The sequence below is a fragment of the Numenius arquata genome, chromosome 1 (assembly GCF_964106895.1).
Source record: "Numenius arquata chromosome 1, bNumArq3.hap1.1, whole genome shotgun sequence".
Classification (NCBI taxonomy): domain Eukaryota; kingdom Metazoa; phylum Chordata; class Aves; order Charadriiformes; family Scolopacidae; genus Numenius; species Numenius arquata.
The window spans coordinates 48,431,110-48,456,939 of record NC_133576.1 but is presented as its reverse complement, the minus strand read 5'-3'; the positions used below and the strand labels follow the sequence as shown (position 1 = coordinate 48,456,939).

The following is a 25,830-nucleotide window of genomic DNA, read 5'->3' as shown; positions in this document are numbered from 1 at the left end:
CTGTTTTCCTTCTTTCTAAAGCTACTTACTTCAGCATCTGTTGCACACCTTGGAAGGCCAGTCTAAACTCTGTTTTGGTAGAACACACACATATTTTTTACTTTCAGAGAATCATAGAATCATCTAGGTTGGAAGGGACCTTTAAGATCATCTAGTCCAACCAACATCTAACCCTGATGAAATAACAAAAAAAACCCATAGAAACCTTCCTCCCCCCCACCACCCCATTACTAAACTATATCACTAAGCGCTATGTCAACCCATCTTTTGAAAACCTCCAGGGATGGTGCCTCAACCACTTCCCTGGGCAGCCCATTCCAATGCTTAATAAACCTTTCAGTGTAAAAATTTTTCCTAATATCCAATCTGAACCTCCCCTGGCTCAACTTGAGGCCATTTCCTCTTGTCCTATCATCTGTGACTTGGCAGAAGAGACCAACCCCTGCCTCTCTACAACCTCCTTTCAGGTAGTTGTAGGAATTTGTATGCTATGTACTAACTGAGAAACAAAAGTGAAGAAAATGCATACATATACTGTGATTTATAGTCAGTATGGACCTTGGACCAATTTTAAAAACAACAAACCCCAAACCTACGAGCACTGATTTGATATACTTTTGAGTAAATGCCCTTGTTTCTTTTCCCACTGAAACAATTATTTAGCGGTGATGGGTTCATTTAAGTCCTGTATCGGAAATAGAAGAAAGAAGCACTATCTCAGTAGGAAAGACAGTCTCCATTTGTCATAATTATAAATGCATGAAAATAACATTATTCTAATACTGGTGAAGTCTCGCTCTTCAATTTTTGATTCAGAATGTCAAACGCAATTATGAAATTCAAACTTCGAGTCAGAGACTTAGGCAATCAGTCTGAATTCATTTCTATTTATGTGTAGAACAAAAATTGTTTTAATAGCTACTCCTGACATGTATGAATGAAACGATTAAGAGAACATGACCACTAGTCTTTCTGTGAATTGTTCAGTATATGTGAAAAATACATCCAATATTAATGCGCTAGAAATTCAAAGCTGCAAAGCCTAGGGGGGTTTCCCCTTATTTCTTTAGAATGTGATATTTTTGTAGAGGTCATCTGTCGGGTAAGGACATTTTTGCAAAAGAGGACTGCCAGCTGAAGTCAGGATCCCAGAATTGACAGTAACATTGATGATAATAAGGGCAAAGGTCTGCAGTGAAGGTTGAGGCCTCTAGAATGATTCCATGCTACACTCGCAATGGCTGGCTATTCACGGCTGTTGAATTTTTCCACTTGGCTGTGGGTAACAGGATTAGTTAGAGAGGTGAAGCACTTGACTAAAACAAGGCCATACGCCTGTTATTTGCTGTGTTTCGTGCCTCAGTTGAGAGAGCTGTCTGTGTTTTTACCACAGACCTGGTTCTCTTGGTGAAGCCAGAGCGGAATGGGTGTGGGTCTCCTCGAAGTAGCCCTGCCGAGGAGTTGGCACCTCAATTTAAAATGTGGATCTTATTACTACTTAATAAGATTAGCCAGATAAAGAAGATGGGCAACTGAGTTTACCATCGTTAGCTGAACCAGCACATGGTTCAGCTGCATCGGTGTAGCAGCTGTCACACTCCCTTGTCTGCTCAGGCCTGCCGAAGGGATCATTTGCACCCTCCTCTTTCCTTAGGGGTCTGATTTGTGTTTGCCAGAGCATGCAGTGATGACCCCAAACTTCTTTGGCTAAGCAAGAGGGGACCAGCAGTGTAATAAGGACTACTTAATGGTGGCAAGTGACTATATGAGGAGAGAGATTACTAAGAGAAGTAGATTGCTCATTCATCCTTTGCCAGGAGACAGGTCAACCATTGTTGCCCAAATAGATTAACCTATCTCTTCCCTGAACAGCCTTATGTGACTACGATGAGTATGGGGTCAGCAGTTACTATGACAAGGGGATGGCAATAGGAAGAGAAAGTCCTTCTCCACAGTACTCCTGCCTCGCTCCCTGGCCTGGTGCCAGCCCTTCCCCGCTTGCAGGCTGCTTTGCTCCCAGAGGGAGGAGTAGGAGAGGTTGCTGGAATGGCAGAGGATGAGTGGGGACAGGGAGAGGGAGACTGATGGTGAGCTCTAAGGCTGTGGGTGACCCAAACTTCAGTTGAGTGGAGGAAGAGAGGAAGGTCCCTCTCCCAGGGATAGATGCTGGTGGAGGACCTCATCTATCCATCAACAGTGCCCCTGCTGATCCTTTCTTGCACAGCCCAGCAGCCCTCCATCCTTTTCCTTCCCAGACTCCTTCCACAGCCACAGCAACTGTCCTTCACTTGGCTGTAGCTCCTTCGATCTCCTGCTGCTGCAAGTTTGAATGTCCACATCAGATTAGAAGACTAATATATGGTAAAACAAGCAGACACCCTAGTGTCAGCCACTGTTCCACCCTGCTGAGGTCCCCTGGGAGCTTGTAATGCAGGAGGCACCAGGGAGGTTTTCTTTCCATCATCACTGTTCACATCTGGCCAGAAAATGTAGGAGATGGCTTTACAGGGACCCTGTGGCAGAGGGGTTGTCCGTCCATGAACCACAGTAGCCGAGGTGAGTGGCATAGTTCAGGGTTGGGTATGGAAATAACTACAAATTTTTGCTTGTAAAAGCCTGTAGCTTTGTATGGTGCAGCAGCCATGCTGCTGAAATCCCGGGCATATGTCACACCACCTCCTTTAGGTTGTTCCAGGCTTGAAGAAGGGTAAAGGTGCTTGTCTGGATAAGGGAGTGGGGGGTGCCCAGTCTGACCTTGATCAAGTTAAGCATTGCAGGTAAGATACTGGGGATGAATAAAATCTCTATCCAGGGGGAAAATGGAGCTTGTGGAGTTTTATGGTAAAACTTGGGAGTAGCCGAGGAAAGAAAATGAATGAACTGTGTACATACTGCAATGTAATATGTCATTTATATTGTAATGGAATATGATGGCGCAGTCAAAGGTCTGAAAGGTTTATGGTTTGATATAAAGCACTAAACTTGTTGTAAACCTTGGTATACAAATAACTGCACAGTATGCTGTAAACTACACAGTGTATGCTGTAAAAGAGTTGTGAAAACACACATTCAGAGAAAAACCGTTTTTCATACTAGCCAGACAATGCATAGTTTCTAATGCAACGAGTCCTTTCCAGTGTTTGTGTCTAACAAAAGTAATTTAAAAATTCTGAGTAGAAACGTAGAGATTTTATTTAATGCCTTGTATAATGACTGACTGATTGTGATGATGAATTATATGGGGCTTTGTCACTAGGAGTCTGCAACAACAAGATAAGACAATAATCTTCTATTTCTATGCTTGTGGACACGTGTTGTTTTTTTTTTTTTTAATGACTCATGCAACGGTGCATGATTCATTAATAGGTTAGGAAGAACAGATGATATTGGGGTCTTTTTGTCCATGACAGGATCCTATTCTGTAATTCTTAGTATTTTCCCAAGTCAGACTCTCCATTCGGGCATGACTCAAAAGTAATTTAGCAGCAAAGATATTGATCAGTGCTTTAAATCTATCTGTAGTAATTTTCATGCCCAGGAGACTAGATGATTTCTTTTCTGGTATCGATTTGAAAATAAATTGTCCTATTGAGCATAAAGTAAGCAGGCACATGTCTGGAGCTAAATCAGTTTTTAATGTTGTTTTTGTTTGTTTATTTGCTTTTTATTTGAGTAGTAGTTTTTTGCCATCCAACTGTATGTAGCGAGGCAGCAGAAATTGTGATGCTTTACCATAATGAAACTAATTCAGGAAAAGGCTAGCAATCAACATAAAAATATACCTATGGAAAACAGCAATGCCAGTACAGGATTTCTTTGTTGCTAGTATAGGTATGGAATTTGAAGCCAGCGTTATCCAGAACAGTAACAAAGACAAAAGTTCATTGCTCGGAGCCTCTGACACATAACATATTCACAACAGCACTATCACGTGAAGAAACTGCATGTGGTTCCAGCATATGAAGCTTAGAGACAAAAAATATTATAGGCTTGCAGCAACCTGCATATAACCAGGCTGGGTCCATGAGCTGCTGATTTGGCTAGCAGGGGCTTTGGTGAGCATTTTTCTCCCTTTGCTGTTTTTTCTACATCTCTTGTCAGTTTGGAGATACTGAAAACTGTGAGGTTGTGTAGTTCACTATCCAAAGGACTAGGGAGATGGTATGTTACATGTTTTCTACAGAAATCTGGTAAATGTGGGTGAAACACCTTTTTGCTAAGTAAATTTCCATGTACTGAAGATTACTTTTCATTTACAAAGCAAGATGTTATTATTTTTCTGCTGCATGTCCTACTATCCCAAGCTTTGCAGTCAATATTTTTACTCTTGATTTTGAACAGTGCAAATGTTGTCCAGAGTTTGTGTGCATGATGGTTGACAGATGACCTAAGGGTTTAAGCAGTAGCTTTGGTTGGCCAAGTTTGTAAATGTGGATGTGTCTCTGGCTTATTTTGTTTGTTTGTTTCCCCATATAGACAGCTACGGATAGTGACAGGAGAATGGTTTTTTGAAGAGAGAGCAAAGCGCTTCAAACAATCAAATCTTGGAACTGATGTTGTCAGACAGTCTATCCTACACAAATTCCCAGGTAGGGACCACAAGAGAGAGATTTGCTTGTGCTTAACACATTGAAATCTTGTTTCCAGAGTGTTTGACTTGTATTGTATTTGAAGGTATGCTTCACTGTTGAAGTGTAAGTATAATCAGTATTTTAATCTTAATTTTATATTTGGGTATTACTGTGCAATGCTTTCTGAATGATTAATATATAGGAAAGGTTAGGTATAAATAAATCTTATGGAGACAGAGAGCTACTTAAAATCTCACTGTCCAAACAGGTGGACAGTATTATTTACCTGTAAAGCCAGCAGCAGAAGCTCTAAAAGTTCATTCTCAGTTCCTGCCAGGAAGTTTGGCTGTATGCAGAGATCTGACCCAGCCATTGTTTTGCTATGGCTCTCTTATTTGTAATGGTGGTGTGTAAAAAGTATTCCATTTTTATTTTTCAACTCTGAATAAGAAAGATGATAAATGTTAACTCCTGCCCTGTATGCTGGAGCATGGGCTATATCTAGACTACTTAGTACTTCTCAGTTCTCACTTGACTTTCCTTTTGCCCAGATATCTCCAACAAATTACACCTGCACTTTTAGGTACAATAAACAGTCTGGCCATCTTGACCAAGCACCACAAATGTACCACGTCTCTGAGCTGGTGTGGTACCTTTTATGGTACCACAGAACCACTGATTTAAGAAACGGGAGTTTTTCCTAAATGCTAATGCTTCTGTCTTCACTTATCAACTTCACTCTGCACATAGAAGGTGTTACTTAGGTAGTTTGTTTTCACATGTAGCACTTATCACTTTCAGTAGGAAGGTGATGGGTATGGGCAGTTTGGAGGGAGAAGGGACTGGTTTACTGCCATTGGAAAAATGCCTGGTGGAAATATACTGCTTGGCAAAATGCTGATCTTGCCAATATCACTGTGCTTCAGAAGCTGTCAAACTGGCAAGTATCTAATGTTCCTTGGGTTTTGATATTATGCAGCCTGTTAAAGTGGGTATTTTGTGATTTGCTAATTTGTTATTTCATAGGTATATTAAAAATATATATTTAAGCCATGTTTCCTACACCTTGTTCCTAGTTGAACAAACATTTTAATTAGGAAAACATTTAACACAGAAAATACTATACACAGCAAAACTATATTTCGGGTCCTTTGGTTATTAAATGTTGCCAATGATAAATTCAGAAGCATAGTTCAAGACAAGACTTGATAAGGAGAAACATTTCAAGCTATGTAAAATTTTATTTTCTTTTAATAAAAGGAAAAGCCAAAGACTCCCCCAAGGTGGTTTTTTTCTGATATTTTATCATATGGTTTTATTTAATATTGAAAAATGGAAAATCTTTTTTTGTAGGCTGTTTGACATGTGCTGCCTTTTTTGTGCAAACATTCACTTCTTTTTTTTCTTTGTCCCTCCACTGAAGATACGATTTCCAGTAAAGAAGAAAGAAGAACATTTAAAGATCAACCCCAAGAGAATGAAGAAAAAAGACCGGATGTGCCAGTCTCCTCCACAACTGGGCATAAATCACTCTTCGGTGGACCTAGAAAGATAGGGTAAAGCCTTTTCTTTAGGAAACTGATAAGCCACGCAACAGCTGTGCAAGGTTGGGTGGATTTTCGTTTGAGATTCTCCAGCATTCCACATCAGCCTCAAACTTCACAGAGTTAGAAACAGCCTTCATTTAAAAGCATAGTTACTATAATTAGACTGCTGTTTCCTAGGAAATGCAGCAGTAATTACTCTTCAGCTATAAAGGTAGCAGAAAAAAAAAGGCAATTTTACTTCTGGATTTTTCTTGTTTATGCTCAGAAGTAACAGAGTGTCCCTAAAGGCAGGCTTGCTGAACAAGCAAATGCAAAAAATAGTATTTGGAGGGCCTGTTTTTTTTATGTATACTGGTCAGTTCTGCTCACAAGTCAAGTTTTTCTTTAGCTTCCAGCTGTGCAAATGCAGTCCAACAGCCAAGCAGTGCCCCTTTTTTTGTGTGCGTGACAGTGAATAAACAGATATGGTGCTGCTCATCTTGCACTCTCAGTGACGTGTGAAACCCTAGTTTGGCTGTGCCCTTAGAGGAGTGCTCATTTACTCTCAGGGGACACGGACAGATGCATTGAATATATGGTTGCACGAGTGGTGTCTGGATGTAATTTGAGGCTATTGGGTGAATGGGAAGGAAGATCTGATGAATGTTCATATCATGGCTGGAACTCCTTGGGCTGGTAGTTGGAAAACTTTGTTTCTGTTGGAAGAAAGAAGACATTTTATTATGGATCCTAAATATAGGGTGGGTAGGTAGGTTGCTTTCTACAGCTTTTTTTACTTCTCAGGGGAGCTGAGTATGGGATTACTTGTTCTAGTGACTCCAGAAATTAACATGAGTGATTTATCTCTCTTTAATATTGGTGGAAAAGAGCATCAGAACGCCTCTGGCTTCTCAAATTAAGATGAAGAAAGAACCAGCTTAGGGAATCTACCATAATAGGACCTAGATATTGCTCTGAATCATGCTAATTGGTAGCTATATTAAAAGTGCATTAAAGTTTACTTCTCTAATCCTCTTTTCATTTAAATCCTTTGTGCAAATCTATTACTCATATTCCCCTATGAGAAGCAATTATTTTTTATAACTGTCTGTTATTTATTTTAGTGGTGTTCAGCCTTTTTCAGTTTGTGGCCTGAAATGTTTTCTGGTGGTGATATTCCCCATAAAGGAAACTTAATCCTACAAGAATTAGGCTTGCTTTTCCTAGTATATTTTGTGGCCTCTCTTAGATGTAGTTCATTGTTCCACCTCTTCCTTCCTTGCTCCTTCTTCCTCCCTCACGTTTCACATTCATGTATTTCATAAGTGGCTTTGTTTTAGCAAAGCCATTTTGGGGCCAACTCCTACTGACAGTGTAATGGGATAGTGCAACACTCTATTGTTGTTTGCAGGTTTATAAAGAATACTATCACTTTTCAAAACTTTGTTTCATTTCTTTCATTTCTGTCTTATTAGGCCATGTGTTGCAGGATAAAGGGATGATGTTATGTTTTTGGAAAAAGACATGTTTGGGGCATTGATGCATATAATTGTAGAAATTGCAAAGAAATCTTTAAGAGAAAATACATATAATAGAATAGTATAATAGGGGAAAATACACATACTTAATCAAAAATACTTTGCTATGTATAAACTGTAAAAAAAAAAAAAAAATAAATAGAGAGAGGAATTTTCACAGAAGACACCTCTGGTTCAAAGCTTGAAGTGGCCATGTTGAGTAGGAGGGATGTTTTAATGTTTTGTATCTTAAAAAGCAGTTTATAGAAAATATGATGCTTTTTTTTATTCATAGGAATCAGTTTAATAATTAGATTTGGTGCCCTATTAACTCTTATATCCAGAGTTGTCCATAGGTCAGAGAGATGAAATAAATAGAATGCACACATCAGAGTATTTCAGTCAGGTTGCTGTTTCCTGGGAAAAACCTTACACCTTTTAAAATTTGTTATTCCCTGTTTTCATCAGGAAGGTAATTAGGGCGGTTACCAAAGGAGAAATTGCAAATGCAAAAGATGAAGGTGAAAGGAACACAGGCTCAGAAGCTGAAACCCAAAGTCTGCGCAGTGGCAAGTCAACACCTTGCTCTGAGAGGTGAGCAGCAGAAATCTGGTACAGTTTTAGCTAGGATGGACCTGGGGATGTGTGCCAGTCCTCTGTGTTGCATTGTGTCTTTGAACAGTCGGCATTAATATAAACTCTGCTTCTCAGATAGTGGGGTTTTTTAAAAAGAAAAAACCCTAAAAATTATCTCTATCCATCTTCCTTTTCTCTTCCTGTCTTCAGCTGGTTGTGTTTTGTTTCCTGGGTTTTAATTGACGAACTGTGTTCCTGTTACAGAACTGAGGCCCTTTGTTCTAAAGTTTTTCTTCAGTAATGACATGTTAATTGCTTATAATTTATATTTTCTTCTTCAGAGGATCTGTTTGCCCTTCTCTTTCCGTGATTGCTGTCCCAGAGGCATCTATGCAGCAGTTTTGATATATCAGACTGCAAGAAAGTTATCATGCAGTTAACCAAAAATGAAGCAAAATAATTTTGTTTGGCGTGATAGAATTCAGCACCTGATAAGCTCTGTGTACAGGCTCAGAAGGATAAATAGAATAAAGTACTCTAGGAAAAGAAAAAAAAAAAAAAAGACCTTGATGTTTGGTTGCCTTGCTTGGCTTTCACATAAAGCATCAATTTCTAGCTTTCACCCAGAGCAAGGGTGCAGGATTTATTTAATTAGGAGTACTGGGTCTTTATGGCAACTTCCTTCTGTACCCATCATCTCATCCTCACCTGGCCAAATCAGTGTCCTTGTCAAAGTACATAGGAACCCAACTGTGTTGCCAGGAGATGCTTTTGGTAGGGGGATTGAATTATTCTATTGTCTATGGAAGATGTGGCACTTTCTAATATTAGTTTGTTGAAAGATTGAGAAGCAGATCATGTCTCTCAGTAGAGGGATGAAAATTCCTGTCTTGTACATGCCTAGTTAAATACTTTAATTAGGTATTTGAGGATGCTTGCTTTAGTTCATCTATTGTTAATTTATAGAACCGAGTAGTAATTATTAAAGATAACAGCAGTTTCCCAGGATACCCTCCATAACTGTTTTGAGTTGCAAATTAAAAGAATCTAACAACATCTTTTGGCACTGTGGCTGTCCTAGGTTTTCCTGCATATTTCTGGTTTTTGTAATTGCCCTCATCTTTTTAGCTACATTGCCAAAATTGGTAGTATTTCACCTACCAGCCAGGAAACTGACAGAGAATTTTTATTCTTTCTAAAGGTTTTGGTTTAAGAGAAGGTCTACTGAGCTGGGAACAGGGAGTCCCAGTTCATTTCTTCAGCTGGTTTATTTCTACTCCAGCAAAAATGTGTACTGATTTTGCAGTGGAATGAACTGGGAGGCTGCATCAGGATACTTCTAGGAGAAATAGTATAGGAATTTCAGGTTTATCTACATGGGCACACTACCCCATCGTACTGGGGTCGTGTATGCCACATGGAAATGCCTGGCATAGTCAAGTTATAACAATATTTTTCTTTTGTTGTCTACGTAATATGTGTATAAAATGTGTTGAACCTCTCTCTAATAGCAGACTGAAATAAGGGCAAAGGAAAGGAGAGGTCTATTTAGCAGGTTTGATGACTCCTTTTCAAGCCTTTTATCCCTGTCCACTATTACTTCTGAACACTTCTCTTTATTTACATTAGTTTACACAGTGACGGGGGGAAAAAAAGCTGTAACAACAATTTTTTTAATAGAAAGTCACAACAGTCTATCAAAAGTGGTGTAACATGCAATAAAACTCAGGTTTTCAACATTTTAGCTACTTGCCATCCACTGGCAGGTTTGGAAATCAAGTTGTGTGCATCTAAGTCCAACAGCTTTGTGAGATCCAGATGACAGAAAAATCAAGGTTACTGACTAACTTTGCAGCACCAAAGACGCATCTTTATGTAAACAGATAGGACTAAAATTCAACCAAAGCACATTTAGTAGGATTTGTTGATCACTAACTCAGTAAATTAAAAAGTATCAGTGCATGTATATGACGTGCACATGCATAAGAGCGTGTTTATTATGCTTTATCTATGGTTGTCAATATACAAAATTGGATGGTAGTTGTTAAAAACATTACCATATACTCACTAAAAGATAAAAACATGGTTGCACAACATTTGTAGGCAGTCCTGGTGTTTGGGGTTTTCCTCTGTATTCCTTATTTTCTGTAACTCCACCGATGTGGATTTAGAGCCTGTGCTCACTGCTTAATGTAGTGGTGAGGCAGGAGCTGTTGTGTTCCAGAGTATTTTGTCGCAGCTCAGCAGTAGTTCTAATAAAAATTTCCGTTGTGGTAGAGAAGATTTTTACTGCAGTTACTCTAAACAGAAACTCTAAGCCTAAACCAAGTGAAATTCAGATGTTGTCTGGCACAATGAAGATGCCTGCAGATCTGAAATATTTATTAAGCAAGCTTATTTTGGCTGCATTTGTACTATACGTTCCGAAAATTTTCTCCAGCAAATTTGCACTGCTGTTGTCCTCTGACACTGTACTTTCCATATGGAAAAGGTTGTAATTCCTGCATCGATTCCTGTTTACCAGTAAGTAGGAACATATGCAGAACTGTTATTGTACTGCAAGACATTTTGAAGTTTCTCTGAATTGCCAAGAAAAATGAAAAAATGTTGAACTGATGTTTCTAGAGAAAGAAGAGTAGATAAGCCATGAACTTCTACTTTTACTGCAAATCAAATTTGAAATGAAAATAAAACTTTAATTGGAAATGTGTTGTAGTACATTTTAAAGTAATATTCATTGTTCCAAGAGGTCAAGAAAGTGCAACAGCTTACCCTTTCTAATGCTTAATGTTCACATGGACTAATCAGTATTTTCTAATAGAAAATGTCCCATGGAAAAATTTCTGCCTGTTGTGGTATTAGACAGCAATTGGGTTCTGGTATGCTGATCACACATATTTTTTTGTCACTATTACTGATACAAAACCTGGCAAAAAGACTTGTCCAGCTTTCCTAGCTTTCCAAGCTGGTTGAAAGAGTCGGCCAGTATGGGTCAAGAGTAGTTATTGTAATATAAATATGACAGTGAAAAAGTTTCTATTTTTCTGGAGAGGACAGAGAGCAGATAGCCAAGGATTTTAGACTTCCTGGAGATAGTGCTGGCATTAACATCAGCTGCAGAAGTGGCCAGAGCTCCCATGTCACAGTAGTTTTCCTTTAAACCAAGGAGCAGACTGGTAGGAAGTGTTACATGAGTTGTCGCACCCGTTGTTGGGATGCGAGTGCAGTTGACAAGAGCATGGGCATTGAAAAGAAATGCAGCTTCTGCACCTTGAACAAGAGCCGTCTGTTTGGGCTATTCACACTGTTGGTAGAAGTGCTGAAAACATGTCTATGTATAAAGTAATTGTAATTCACCCTTGCCTGTGTTTTTCTTTCCAGGTGACCGTTTCCTTGCAACGGGTCACACAGTTCATCCACGGTGATTTTATTCTAGCAAATTGTTATGATGGCTGTTTTCTTGCAGTGGTTTGCTAAATGGGTTGACCTGGTTTGCTCAAGGCAATAACGCTTTAATGGTCTTCTCTCCATCCTAGAGGGAGCACTCCTTCACTGAACAGCAGCGATGCAGAGGCCACTGCAGGCCACCTGAAAGGGGCCGTGGGTCCTGTGAGCAGAGGCAATGTTTCCATACCTTCCCTCCCGAGGTCCCCAGCACTGAGCACACGCAGCATGACCACAGACTACAGCAGGGTAAGTACAGTCAGGTAGAGCTGACACCAAACAGGTTGACTTGGCTGGTATCTGCCCTGTTAGACCAATTTGTAGCCCAGAAAGGACAAGCCTGACAGAGATTTTGTTTCTTCCTTAATTCTGCTGGGACCAGTGAAGGTCTCTACTAAAATAGAATTTGTTGTGCTCAATAGGTGATGTTTTCGGCTTGGCAGACATTTTTCTTATGTTTAAAAATCACTGTTAATGTCCATCATTACATAATGAGTTACAGATTCTGAAGTGGGAAGCGCAAGGGATAGGAGTAAGCGTTTTTGTCACTTCAGGCCTCGATTAAGTGCTGTGAACTAAGGATGTGACTTTCCATCATGCGGGGTTCACCGTGCTCCCACTAACTTCTAATGGAAATGTTGCAAGCTCGAGACTTGCGGAAAATCAGGCCGTGCTGATTTTAGCTTTTTCTGGATTTGGACACTGGACTCTGCATAAATTATGGCGTAACACAAAATGTGTGCTAGACACTGTATCAAAATGAATAGTGGGATTCCTGCTGTTAGGCCTCTTGGGATGTAGGTGGCCATGTCTGAGCTTTGTAACAAGCAGACGGATGTGGCTCCTCTAGCCAGATGCAGACACTTTATTTGTTCCCAGACAGCCTGTGTGCTTGTCAAACAGCTCCTCCTGACTGAGACGCCCATCCTGAATTTGTTTCAGTCACCCCTCTTAAGAAATCAGGATTGTACTAGCAAATTATTTTAAGTTGCCATGACTTAAATGTACAAGGAAAGTGAAATTTATAGTGAGAGGTAGTGCCTTTTACTATTAATGTTTGGAAAAAAGTAGATGAGTATTTGAGCTCAGAGCCCTATTGAACGCATCAATTTTTTTCTAACTTCCAAATATTTGGTCTAATATATCATCTTTCCTAATAAAACATAAATTAGCATATATGAAGGAAAGTTTTGGGACCTGCAGATAAATTAATAGTTGTTTTATTTATATTCTCGTTGGCACACAGCCTGATTTTATTTCGAATTTAGATTTGGTTGAAAAAGGCCAACCCATTTAATTTAGATGGAGTTATGTCATTAGCTATTTCTTTACAGGAAGGAAAAGTGCCATAATGATGTCAAGCATATTTGCTTTATTTAAGGGGTTATACTGGAATAATTTAATTAGTTCAAGTCTATTTGGTTTTACCCTGACTGAAATCATTATGCTGGTATGAAAACAATAGGTTTTACCTTTTCTTTCCCTTTTTTTTTTTTTTCTTTTCATTTCTAAGTGAACTTTTAATAGATTTGAGTGTTTCATTTCCCTCCTCTCACTCCTGATGTGTTGCTCTGATTCTTCAGTTGCAAACTCAGAATGTATGCATGAATCACATCATTGTGCAAATTTTATGCATTATCTGTGCTAAGCAGAGCAGATGAGATTGTAATCTAAATATATTCAGTAACAAACTGGATGCTAAAGAAGCACTGGAGTTCTGGGAGCTAATAGAAGTGATGCTTTTGTAGACTGATGGTGAATAAACTGGCCTTTTGTATTTATGTGATGTGCATTTTTCTTATTGGGCAGGACACGGGCTTAGAAAATGGCATGATAATTCCAGCAAGTGAAAGTGTACCTGAAGATTTAGTAAAGAAGCACTGTAGGAAAGCATCTGGAACACCTTCCATTGCAGTTTCTAGGGTATCTTTGTCATCAGGCAAGTATTAAGTCTTTTTCTTCTTTCTGCTAGCCTTTATCATCAGAAGATTATTCCTATTCTTGTGACTCTGCTCCTTTTGTTTTTAACGCACGTTGAAAGATCAGATCATAGAATCATAGAATGGTTAGAGTTGGAAGGGACCTTAAAGATCATCCAGTTCCAACCCCTCTTGCATGGGCAGGGACACCTCCACTAGAGCAGGTTGCTCAAAGCCCCATCCAGCCTGGCCTTAAACACTTCCAGGGATGGGGCATCCACAGCTTCCCTGGGCAACCTGTTCCAGTGCTTCACCACCCTCACAGTAAAGAATTTCCTCCTAATATCTAGTCTAAATCTCCCCTCTTCAAATTTAAAACCATTACCCCTTGTCCTGTCACTACATCTCCTGACAAAGAGTCCCTCTGCGGCTCTCCTGTAAGTTTCTTAAATTTATTCATATTCATTCTGAAAATTCTTCCCTTTTACTAACCAAGTTTATACTACTTCGAGTTTCACATTTGAAAAAATGGTAGGCTTAACCCCAGTAACGTTGGCACAATGTTACTATTAGGTAAATCACATGCCCTTACAATTGTTACAAGATTTCATTCATAATTGCACATTGTTAAATCATTCTCTATGTGGTCAACTGTATGAAATACTACCTATCTGCAATCTGTGTAAAATACTACTGTGCTGCTGCCGTTACATTTCACACCCACATTACCCAGAAACAAATTTGGGAAACAGAGCTGTCGGAGAACAAGCCCCTTACAGATTATTCATGTCATTTTGTTTTTATATGCCATGCACTGCAGCAGTCTATTCAGCTGTAATTTGCCTCGTTTCAGTGGAGGCTGTTAGGTAAATGAGGCTTGCCCAGGAAGGTGCTGTCAGAGCCACTTTGCCACAGTGGGTGAAGATCCTCCTTTTCCTACCTGAAATAGGAGGCAGGAGCACCCTGCACTCTTTTGCTTCTTCCAGGACCTTGGCTGGCTTCTTACGTGGCTAACAGAGTGGGTTCAGATTTACAGGTTTCTCTCTAAAGCACATCAGGGCTCACTTCATTTCAGCTGAATTTAGCCCAAAGCAGAAACATAGTGGCACGTCTCACAGAGGTAATCAAAGGAGATAACGTTCTTCACCCTAGATTTTTCAACTTGAAAGCGTCAGAGTTTCTTTGAGAATGTTGTACAGTGAAACTCCAGGCAGAGGTGTTAGACTGCTACTTCTTTATGAAGTGAAAATTCTCCTGTTTCTGCTACCTTATAAAATAAAAGGTTTTCCTAATAGAAAAGAGCTGGCCTCATGTTACCAGAGCAGATGGATGCAGAGCAAAATTGCAGGCAACCTGGGAATGGGCCTCAGACTCTTTATTGTCTCCTTGTTGGAGGATCTCAAAGGGTATTAAACTCAGGAGAGTGACCTTTCCTGTCACATCAGCTACAACCCAGGTAGAAGATGAACAGTTAATAACTTTCCAGATTCCTACCTGCAGGATCTAGAAGTATTCTCTTCCCCTTCTTTCTTTCTTAATATACTGAACAGTCACACAAAAGGCTTATATGGGGAGGACTAAGAAAACCTTTCTTCAAGTAATCTAATGTGTCCTGTGCCTATAGAGTGGATGAGACACCTGTAAGACTGAAAGAAGGTTGTGCAGGTCGCGAGACTTGTTTGCTTCCTCCTCCTTTCTGCACAGGGAACACCAGTAATGGCAGAAGTACTTTCTATGTCTATCCATATCCCTAGTTGCTTAATTCTGAAGCAGACACTGGAGGAGGGAGTTTGGTGATGGTGGGAAGTGTGGTAATCGCTGTGAATGCTTAGACTGCAGGTTTTTCAGTATTCCAGGACAATAGACCTACCAGATAAAGTCAAAAGCTTGATCTATAGTGTTGTCCACAGGAGACAATTACAGCAGATAAATAATACAGGGGGAAAAGTATTGTTCAGAAGGCTGAACAGTATCAGAAAGCATATTTTTCCATTTATCTTGTTGGTCTTCAGTTGTCATAGAGTTTGTGACAGATACCTAAAATATTTTGGGGTTTTTTTTTCTTAAAAAACAATTGTGTATGAGACAAAAACTTACTAAAGTGTGGAAGTTGAAACAGAATATTTTTTGTAAGAATTATAGCAAACATTTTAATTGTTTTTGTTTTCCAGATCGTAGCCGATCTGAGATAGATTTGAGTGAATCTTTCTCTGAAGGAAATGAGGATACTCTGAGCATAAGAAGCAAATCTGTACCTAGTGCCTTAGATCAGGAACTGGTGAGTTATAAATATGCAAATGTTTATCTGGTGGAAATCCTGTTTGTTCAAACTTCTGAAATCAGCACTGTATGTATAATTACATAAAATATAAATAATGCAGAACATTGTTTCAGGGATATTTAATGAGCTTTTAAACAGCTTCATCTTCTGAGTGTACTGGCTATAGAATGATTCCAATGAATAATCACTGTTACAGTTTGTTATTGGTTTGCTGGTTTTTGAGTTTACAGGTGAAATAAATCTGGCCTGAAAACAAATTTCAGACACTGTTACAAATGCTCCAAAGTTCTGTTAATTCATACTTTCCTAGAGTTTAATTTTGATGCTAAGAAATACTATAGTTTAAAGGCTTTAACCTTTCTCTGGTTTTGATTTTCCTCTTGTATTTTTTTTTTTTTTTTTTTTTAGCAAATGCAGCCCCAACTTTGTGTTCTGCCACTCTTTCTTGCCTCTTCTTCCTGTTCACTGTTTTCTCCCTTACATGTCCATGCCTTTTTCTATGTCTTCTACGGGCTGCTTTTCCTGAAGTGATTCACAACTTCCCTCTCTCTTATGCACTTATCCAATATATACAAGTTGCAGATGTACATCAATGCTATAAAAGATTTTCCAGGCTTGTTAGATATGCATGAGGGGGTACAAAAGACAAGAGTTATTTATAGACAAAAAGAAGAGTTATTTATATCATAGTTTGTTCTGAAGTTTCCAAATGTGCGCTTGTAGTTTAAAAAAACCATAACCTTCTGTGTTATGGTTTATGCATTTTGTCTAATATCATGGTCCTTCCCTACCATCTGCTCTTTTCAGAAAAGCATTGGACGTTGGAGATGATGTCCTTCTTGTAGCATTTGATACTTGTGGCTTGGTGGAGAACATGTTGGGCCTTCCCATCTGTTCTTTGGATTGTAAGCACTCAGAAGAATTTGTCTGCAGCATTGCTTTTTTGGGTTAATCTTTAAAGAAATAAAACAAGCCCTTCTTGTGTGTCAGATTTCTGTGGAAGAAAAACTTTAAAAAAAGCGGTTTATTTTTTAATTGTAGCAAAGAAAAAGAATGTGTTACTGATTGAGAAGTTGGAAAAAATTGCAGAAGAAAAGCAATATTATTTTTAATATTTTTAATAATATTTGTAATAAGAAAATACAGGCTTTAAATACCTTTATATTAGTTTTCTGCTCTAATTATACATGGTGCAGTAGTTATCACCTAGTAATTTCTCTGAGGTAGGTTTTCAAGAGATTCCAAATCCAGACTGGTTTTCTGTTCTTTGAGGAAGACAAAAAAAAAAAATCATGTTCAGAGCTTTTTTTAAATTTTTTTTTCCCCTCCTTCTTTTCTTGCAGACTCTGAATGAAATTTCAGATTGCATCTCAGCAGGTCTCTAGTTTCTTTGCTAACATAGGAGACTTCTCCTGTGACATAACCTTGATTTAGTTGCTCCGCAGTCTGTGAGAGTGTTAATTCCCCTTTAAACTTCATTCACAACAGGGTTCATAATTCTCTAATTCATGTTCTTGCTTGTTCTATCTTATGAAGACAATTGACTGCATTCATCAGCTTTAGCGTTACTGTGGTTTTTAGGATAGTTTTACTCACAGGAGTCCTTCAGAGTCTTGCCCTATATTCATTATGTATGCAGTCTTGATATAAAGGTTGTGTTCCTGCTACAGTTTAGCTTCTTTGGTGTTCGATATAAGAGGCAAAAAGAAAGATATCTGATTAAAATAACAACAGCTTCTGCAGCCTGAGAAAAGTTATACCTTCTTTTCTCCTGGCCAGCTGGTGGAGTTGGCTGAGGTGCCTCGTTCTCTTATTTCTGGGTGATGGGAGCTGACAGTGATGTGGGAGATGCCACACGTCAATAGGATAAGCAGATTGCTGGAATTTATTGGCTGAAAGTGTGGGAAAAGGCTTTTAGCTGCTTTGCTCCCAATTTTATCCAGGAAAACCCATTACACATGCAGCTGGAAAATTGAATGGGTATTTTGCTTCTCTAACTTACCATTCTCTTGACAGTGAAAAGGGACAACGCTAGAAACCCACATACTGTAGTACCTATTTATCAAGGAGTGTGGGGAACTGGTTAAATCTAGTGTTGAGTTCAAGTGTGAGCACCTTATCTAGAGAGGTGTGTTTGGAATTCCTGACCAAGCAACGTTCATTACACGCTCAGCTGCTTCATTAGAAGCAATTGGATAATGTGCATTTTATAACCCCCACTGGAGACCATGAGATTAACGTCCTACTAGCACTAACTATAATAAGTTAATACCACTAACCAATTATGTAGTTGCAGTTCTGTGGCACCTCCTGAGAAACATAATCATTGTGGTGCAAAATGAATGTTAACTTTTTTTTTTTTTTTTTTAGTTTTTGATTTGGTAGTCAACTAACTGTCGTTAGGACTTTTTGTGAAGCACTGTTAATACTTGAGTGCCTAAACCTGAAACACCCCAGTCTGAAAATGTTCTTTTACTGGGTTTTTTTTGTCCTGTATTTAATTATTCAGCAATAAAAATGTAGCATTGTTTATTTTAAAGCCCTCAGGTATGTATACAACTGTAAAGGAATGAGTTTTGGATGTGTTACCAGAATTGCTTCTTCGTGTTGCGTGGGCAAGAAACTAAGTTGTGTATTCTTGTGCCAAACTTTAAACTTGAGTAAATCCTCTGAACTCTGAAGTCGATGAGGAGAGTAGAAGTGAAGGATGGGATGGGTTTGGTTTTTTTTTTTATTTTAGGGTGGGTTTTTTGTTTTTACTTTTGAAGGATTCAGCTCGCGCTCTGTCTCCCTGAAATAGTTAGCTCTGCTGTGCCTGAGTCTCCACGGACTTTTTCCTTGAAGTATCTGTGACTTGTTTTTCCTGTGGAGTGGTAGCAGTGCCCTGAATAGATTAGAAAGAGACCAGCAGAGGAGGCTTATTGTAAGAACATGAAGCTAAGAGCAATTTTTGCTTCAGTATGTAAATTTTGGTCCCAAATAGAGTAATTGCTTTTCCTGATTTCCCTCTGCTTAATATTAAATATGCAGTTATGATTGGAAAGTAGTAATAGAAAATTTAGCATCACTTTCATCTGATTTTATTTCAGTTCAGTCACTGGAGCAAAGAAGAGACGTAACAGCTAGTTTTATGCATGCCAGTGATAAATGCTCTGCAGATCTCTACGTAAACCATGACAGTTCAACTCTCCAGCAGGATTTCTTCTCTGCTCTGTTTTTTCTGATTAGCATAGAAGTCTTTGAGACTCCTGAGTTTGAATACAGTACTTTTCTGTTCAGTTTAAGAGGGTGAGAGGTGACTTAGCAATAGAGTGAGGTAGGTCACCATGTGTGAGATTTTTATAGCTGCAAAGCAGATATAAGGAATTTGAACATTTAACTTTCATTTAAAATAAAAGCGGAGTCTTTCAAAACCTGCCATAAGGTTTAAGGAAATGCTTGAAATTTTCAAGTTACGGTTAATAGGATGATAGCTCTCTGTTGGGTTTTTTCCCTGTAACTTTAAGTAAAAGTTAACAGTCCTATTAGGACCATTAACCAGATTTTAAGGTTTTTTTGTAGATTTTACTTTATTGCTGTGTTTAAAAAATGAAAATTATTTTTTCCTGTATATGAGCTAAAGATGTTACAGTTCAGTCTTGTTTATTAAAACTCAAGAACATACATGAAGCTGTGCAATTACTGATTTTTTTTCTCCCCGTTTAAAAAAAATATTAAAATTACACAGGAATTTAATTCTTTTTAAAACATGCACATCAACTGGTTCTTTTTTTTTTGGCTTACCCTCAAATATATTCAGTGTGTATGATGTCAGAACAAGTTTCTTCCCACGTGGTTTGACAATAACTTGGGGCTTTCAGCACTGCCTGTTAGATCGTGGGTCTGTGCTAATGATCGTGTTCATGAAATCGTCACCTGTCACCAAAGACAGTGTGAAAGGCTGCAAGTGTAATGCAACGTGTCCGGTTGTCCATTTGTGTGCATGTGAAAGTGTGACTGAAAAAAATGTGGATAATAATTGGAAAACCGGGTTGCTGGATTGTAAAAAAAAAAAAAAAAAGAAATAATAATAATTTCCCATAAAAACATGGAACCTGTGGAACCTGGGCTGTAACCAGGAAATCAATCATCTTCTGGCTTCTGGTTACAAATGTCTTTAGATAAACCAGTATCAGTGATCCCCTGGCCACTGGTATCAGACCATAATTCACTCATTTCTTTTGTTAAGATTTGAAAAATTCTCACCATGTCCCCATTTCCAAACCTGAATTCCTGAATGCAAATAATAGTAAGTAAAATACGGTAATTCACATGGCATTGTAAGTGGGCATGGAAGTGGGTTTTGTTTGTGTGCACAGTTGTTGGCCATGCAAAGGTATGTGTCTCCAGAATAAGATATGAAGCATGTGTGTCAAGTTTTTCACTTCTTAAGCAACTGAACCCTGAAAACCTAACAGCATCTTTTCCCTTTATGCTGTGTGCCTGCGCAAAGATGTGGAAAATGTAAATCAAAATCCCTCTAGAGATTGGAATTTTGAATGCATCCTGCACCATCTTCCTGAAGTGGGAAATATATGAAACAAAAATAAGGGACAGAAGCTGACCAAACACAGAGCAGAACACAACTAAAATGCCTGTTTGTCATTTAGGATTATCTGGATGAAACAGAAGATATTGATGACATAGTGGCCTCTCGTTATTCAAGGAAACACGGACATTTGGCAAGTGGATTATCAACAGTAAGATCTTGAGTAGAAAACACATGCTTTTTTCTGCCACAAAAGACCATTGCTCCTCCAAAAAGAAGTTTAATTTCATACCACTTAGCAAAAGACCATCTTTCATCCTGCACTTCAGAAACATCCTTTAACATTTAGATAGTTTTTTTATATTTTTAATGCTGTTCAAAGCTAAAATGCTGTTCTCTGCAGTGCATGGAAAGAGAAAACCATTTTGCATACTCATCAGCAGATTTCCTCACATGCTCAGGTTACCACCAAGCTGACGCATGGAGAAGGCAAACCATAATGACTGCTCAGCTTTGTAGAGGAGCACTCAATCTCAATTTTCTTGAAGTGAAGAGAACAAAACTGTGGTGGGATCTTCCATCACATACCACTTTCTGATTGTTCAGGTTATTGGGACAGAAATACTCATATGCGTGTTTGCACTTCCATGGCATTATTGTCCACCCTCTAGCCCAGCTTCTCCCGTTTTTCATGACGTGATTTCTATGCCACCCATATCTGAAAAGTATTTCTCTTTACCATGAGGAGGAAAATACTTGGGGATATTGGTTGGTAACAACTGTCTACCTTCTGCAATAATTGTAGTATTTTTCTTTTATATCTTTTTGTTTCTTGTCATACCCACAAACTATACACTGTAAATCAGATGTTTGAGTCTTGTGGTTGTCAAACTGTTGCAACTCAACATTGGTTTTAAAAGGATAGCTGCATTTTCAGGTTGTAACAGGTGCTTGAGATGCAACAATTGATATAGTAAACCTTATGCAGTTTATTATGCAGTCTGTTATTGACTGGGGAAGAAAATGGATGATAAAGTAGCCTTTAACATGTCTAGTTTATGACTGCCTGGTGGATAGCAAACTTCCTTGAGCCAGCAACGTGCCCTTGTTGCCAAGAGGGCCAATGGAATCCTGGGCTGCATAGAGAAGAGTGTGGCCAGTAGGTCGAGGGAGGTCATTCTCCCCATCTACTCTGCACTGGTGAGGCCACAACTGGAATACTGTGTCCAGTTCTGGGCTCCCCAGTTCAAGAGAGATAGGGAACTACTGGAGAGAGTCCAGCGTAGGGCAACTAAGATGATTAAGGGATTAGAGCACCTCCCTGATGAGGAAAGGCTCAAAGAGCTGGGGCTCTTTAGCCTGGAAAAGAGAAGGCTGAGGGGAGACCTTATCTATCTTTACAAGTACCTAAAGGGTGGGTTGAAGAATGATGGAGCTGGACTCTTTTCAGTGGTTCCCAGCGATAGGATGAGGGGCAACGGGCACAAGATGGAAGTTCCATTCAAATATGAGGAAGAACTTCTTTACGGTGAGGGTGACAGAGCACTGGAACAGGTTGCCCAGGGAGGTTGTGGAGTCCCCTTCTCTGGAGGTTTTCAAGACCCACCTTGATGCAGTCCTGAGTAATGTGCTCTGGGCAATCCTGCTTTAGCAGGGGAGTTGGACTAGATGATCTCTAGAGGTCCCTTCCAACTCTGACAATTCCGTGATTCTGTGATTTTTGGGATCTGACACTTAGGATGTGGGCAACTAAATAGCATCTTCAGGAAAGTCGCGGAACCCCCTCTGTCCACTCTTCTTCATGACTTGTGCCTAAGAATAGCTCTGGTCAGCATATAGAGTACCAGAAAACTGCAACAAAATCCAGGTAGAAGATGAGAGTTGACGAGAATGGAGAGAGATGAGTCTGTATGCTAATAGGGAAGAGAAAATTTGGTATGTGACAGTTACCAATGAACTGTCCTTTCTAGGCTGCATCCCCATTAGTCCCCATGCAAGCTGGGCTCAAGGAGTGCCATTTAAGTTCTCGATCACAAAGAAATGGAGTTGACTGAATCCAAGCTTGGCATCTCTGGGAAGGAGAAAAGGCTGACAAAATTGCCATCAGAGCATTTTAGTATCGTCGATCTGGCCGTGTCCAGACCCTTTTCCCTTCTAATTTGTGTAGTTCACAGGAACAGACAGAATGGAAACGTGCAGCACTTCACACCAAATCAGACTTGAGCAAGTGTAGTCTGTTGACACTGGTCTAATTAGACCCAGTTACCCAAGGCTGACTGTGACTCATTGTCTCCAATGCTTGCTGGTTCCATGGATTTTACAGACAGAATTATTTTTATTTCCTCTGAATATTGATATGAAGGTTGCAGGTGCTTAAGTGCTTTCTCTGTTTAGGCCACTAATTGACTGCATTCAGAGAGCCTTCCCTCTGTGTACTGTAGGCAGCATTCTGCCTGGGCATTGGGTTTTGTCCTTTCCTGTAGATTTCCCTTTGACCTTTTTCTTAAGCAGAGCACAGCTTTTCCACTGCTGTAAGTTTGAGATAATCTCACATCACAGTGCTCTTGTTTCTCTGTATTCACCATGACACGATTTTTAATGTCACTGCAATGCTACGTTAATGGCAAAGTTGCAAATGGCAAGCTTCTGCTCCCTGCAAGAGCAGGTTAATTTTACAGGTTCTTTTTTCATTCCCCTTAAGTGTGTGTTACTAGTAATTAACATTCCCCCTCTCTCTTATTTTTACCTTTACTCTGCTTGTTGTAAGCCTTTGAGCCTTCTGCACTGTACAGATTTTTTTTTGTGTACTTATCTGTCAAATGACTGTCTACTATTAAGTCACATGAGAATAATGTTATTAATAAACAATAGGCTCTTTTTTTTTTTTTTCCCCTTTTTTCAAATATGAGAATTTAAAGTAAAGAACGGGTACTCTGACAATGAGCATTTGAGGTAGAGGAAGAGATATCTCGAAGGATAAAAGATACTTGTTATCCACCTGTAACATGAGTGAGCAAAAATGGAAATGAAAAGTGATGTTGAAAAGGAACTGTATCTCAGCATTAGGTATCTTTCTTTTAAGTTTTCCCAAAGCTAATATATGAACTGTGTATTTATTTTTCCCTGCATCCTTCACCGATTCCTCTCCTAAACACATTTATGTGCTTGTGTCAAGATGCATCACATCAGTAAGACTGAATTATTCCAGTGCCTTACTACAGTGATAAGACATGATGCAAAACAAATATAATTCTTAGTGAGGTACTAAAATAAGGATCTGCATCCTCCATATGTGTGGTTGTGTACTACTTATGAAACTGGAAAATGAGTAGATTTCTTAAGGACATCACATTTAGCATAGGTGATGTCCAATGTAAATGCCACCGAACAGAGTCTGTGGGGACAAAAGTAAAGTATATCAAATACTCCTACTAAATTTCTATTATCTTGTCTGTGGTTTGTAAGCAATTTAGAAATTGTATTTGCATAAATTCTGTCATCAGAGGTCATCTATTTAGGGTTATATTAGAGGTTATCCGTTAGGATTTTATGTTGGTTCCCCCCCCCGGCCCTCCCCTCCCCCCCCCCAATCATTTATCCCTTGCTGCCCACTTAACTAAAGATTCAGTAGAGAAAAACTTGTCCATCTCTTCATGTTGGTATAACCTTGTTTGTTTTCTGAAGTGGGCACACAAATTGTTACTTTCCTGTTACAGGAAATTTAGGCATTTTGTAACACATACTGAGACTGTTAAGTTCACTAACAGTGTCCAAGGAAGGATACCTATTTTCACGTATGCTAGAGGTGGAAATGCATAAATGGTAAAGGCTGGAATTTAGCTAGAGGCATGTTAGGAATAGGAGAAAATACGGCACATTTGTCAGTGTGTGTTGTTAGTTCTTCAGTAATTTTAATAAGTCCTGTTCATGGAATTTTAGCTGATTGTACAAAGGTACAAAAGGACAAGCATTTTTCTTTTCTTTTTAAATAAAGAATAGAGAAGGCCAGCAGAAATAAAAACAAAACAAAACAAACCACCACCATTTTTGCTATTTATTATTCCTACATGATGTATAAAATTAACTCTATGGATAATGATAGCTCATTCTGTTTTTTCATGTCTGTTCTTGTTTACCATATTGACACAGGCCTGCTTATCCCTCCAGTTTTCTTTGCTGCAGGGCCCTTAGGCAAGGCGCTCTGAGAGTTGAGTTTTTCTTTTTGTGTGGCACTTCCCTTTGACTGTGCTCTTTCTTCTTCCCTGCAGCTGAGAGAGGAAGAGGTAGATCAAGGTGTAGTTTCCCTTGAAGTCATTGTGAGGTTTCCAGATACTGCTCTGGCAAGCAGAGGGGAGAATGTGTTTCCTCGAATATTCTATTACTGTATGTTTTCCCAAAGTGACATGTTTAAATATTTGTATGTGGTTGTATCTGTTCTTACAAACTCCACAGAGAAAATGCAATTTCTTACAAAATTGCCAATCCTGCAAATAGATGAATGCTTAGCTTTTAACTAGCTTGAGTGAGAACTGACTTGATGCAGACGTAAATGAGGACAAATCCAAATACAGTCCAATACATATCCGAATCTGTTGAGTTGGTGTTCTAAAGTGTAGTTTGTTTATTTTGATACGATAGATACTTCATTTCTATTTAATTACCTCGAGTCATACTCAAGTATATGGAAAACACTTATACTCATATATATTCTATATACTCAAAGTATATGGAAAACACTTTTAGCATTTCTCTGATTTGGTCATACCTTTTTCTTTCTTTCTCGCTATGGCTTTGCAACGCAAACTTCCTCTGCCTGTCTGTATAGGTAAAGATTTATCACTGTACTTATTCTTTCTTATCGCAGCTATCTAATGCTCTTTTCTTTTGATCTTTTGCACTGCCTTCTTTAAAGAACTCCCCAGAAGGCTCTGACAGAAAATGGACGTATTTAAATGTGCCTGAAAAAGATGGTGATACTGTGAGTTCTCCTGAATCCTCTGCTTAGCTTGCTTTTAAGGTTTCTCTCTCATTTCTCCCTTTTTGTCGAAGACAGTACCTATGTGTCTTGCTAGGTTCCTATGTGCTAGGATTTAGATAGTTATATATGTTTTTGAGCAATCTCGCTCAATGTCTCAAAAGAAAGCGTGCACCAGATTTCTCGAATGCTTCTGATTCTGAGAGTGTAGGTATTGCTCTGGTTTTTCTTTAAAAACATGTAGTTCTTTCCTAATTGTAATCTTTTGGAAGACAAAATCCCCGTAGCAATGCTCTGCACGGTATGAATGAAAAAAAGGAGATCGAAGGGTGATACATTATGTTGCAGTGGAAAATTTTGTGGGATTACTGCTGAACTTTTGGATTTAGGAAAATTGGAGAAATGGTGGGTAGTGAATTTTGCTCATTCTTTTAGAATTGCTAATGAGAGGTGAGTTTCACTTTAAACAAATATAGATTTATGCCTCCATTAT

At 38.9% G+C, this 25,830-nt stretch overlaps 1 protein-coding gene across 1 annotated transcript in view; it reads left to right on the top strand.

Moving 5' to 3' along the window:
• Positions 1 to 25,830, top strand: part of SYTL5 (synaptotagmin like 5) — a 55,016-nt gene that overhangs the window by 16,863 nt on the left and 12,323 nt on the right. Inside the window, exons 3-10 of the mRNA XM_074147643.1 lie at positions 4,477 to 4,589; positions 5,995 to 6,127; positions 8,083 to 8,208; positions 11,727 to 11,883; positions 13,444 to 13,573; positions 15,725 to 15,831; positions 20,484 to 20,573; positions 25,275 to 25,340. Of these exons, the coding sequence (XP_074003744.1) occupies positions 4,477 to 4,589; positions 5,995 to 6,127; positions 8,083 to 8,208; positions 11,727 to 11,883; positions 13,444 to 13,573; positions 15,725 to 15,831; positions 20,484 to 20,573; positions 25,275 to 25,340 (922 nt within the window). The remainder of the gene's footprint in view (positions 1 to 4,476; positions 4,590 to 5,994; positions 6,128 to 8,082; positions 8,209 to 11,726; positions 11,884 to 13,443; positions 13,574 to 15,724; positions 15,832 to 20,483; positions 20,574 to 25,274; positions 25,341 to 25,830) is intronic.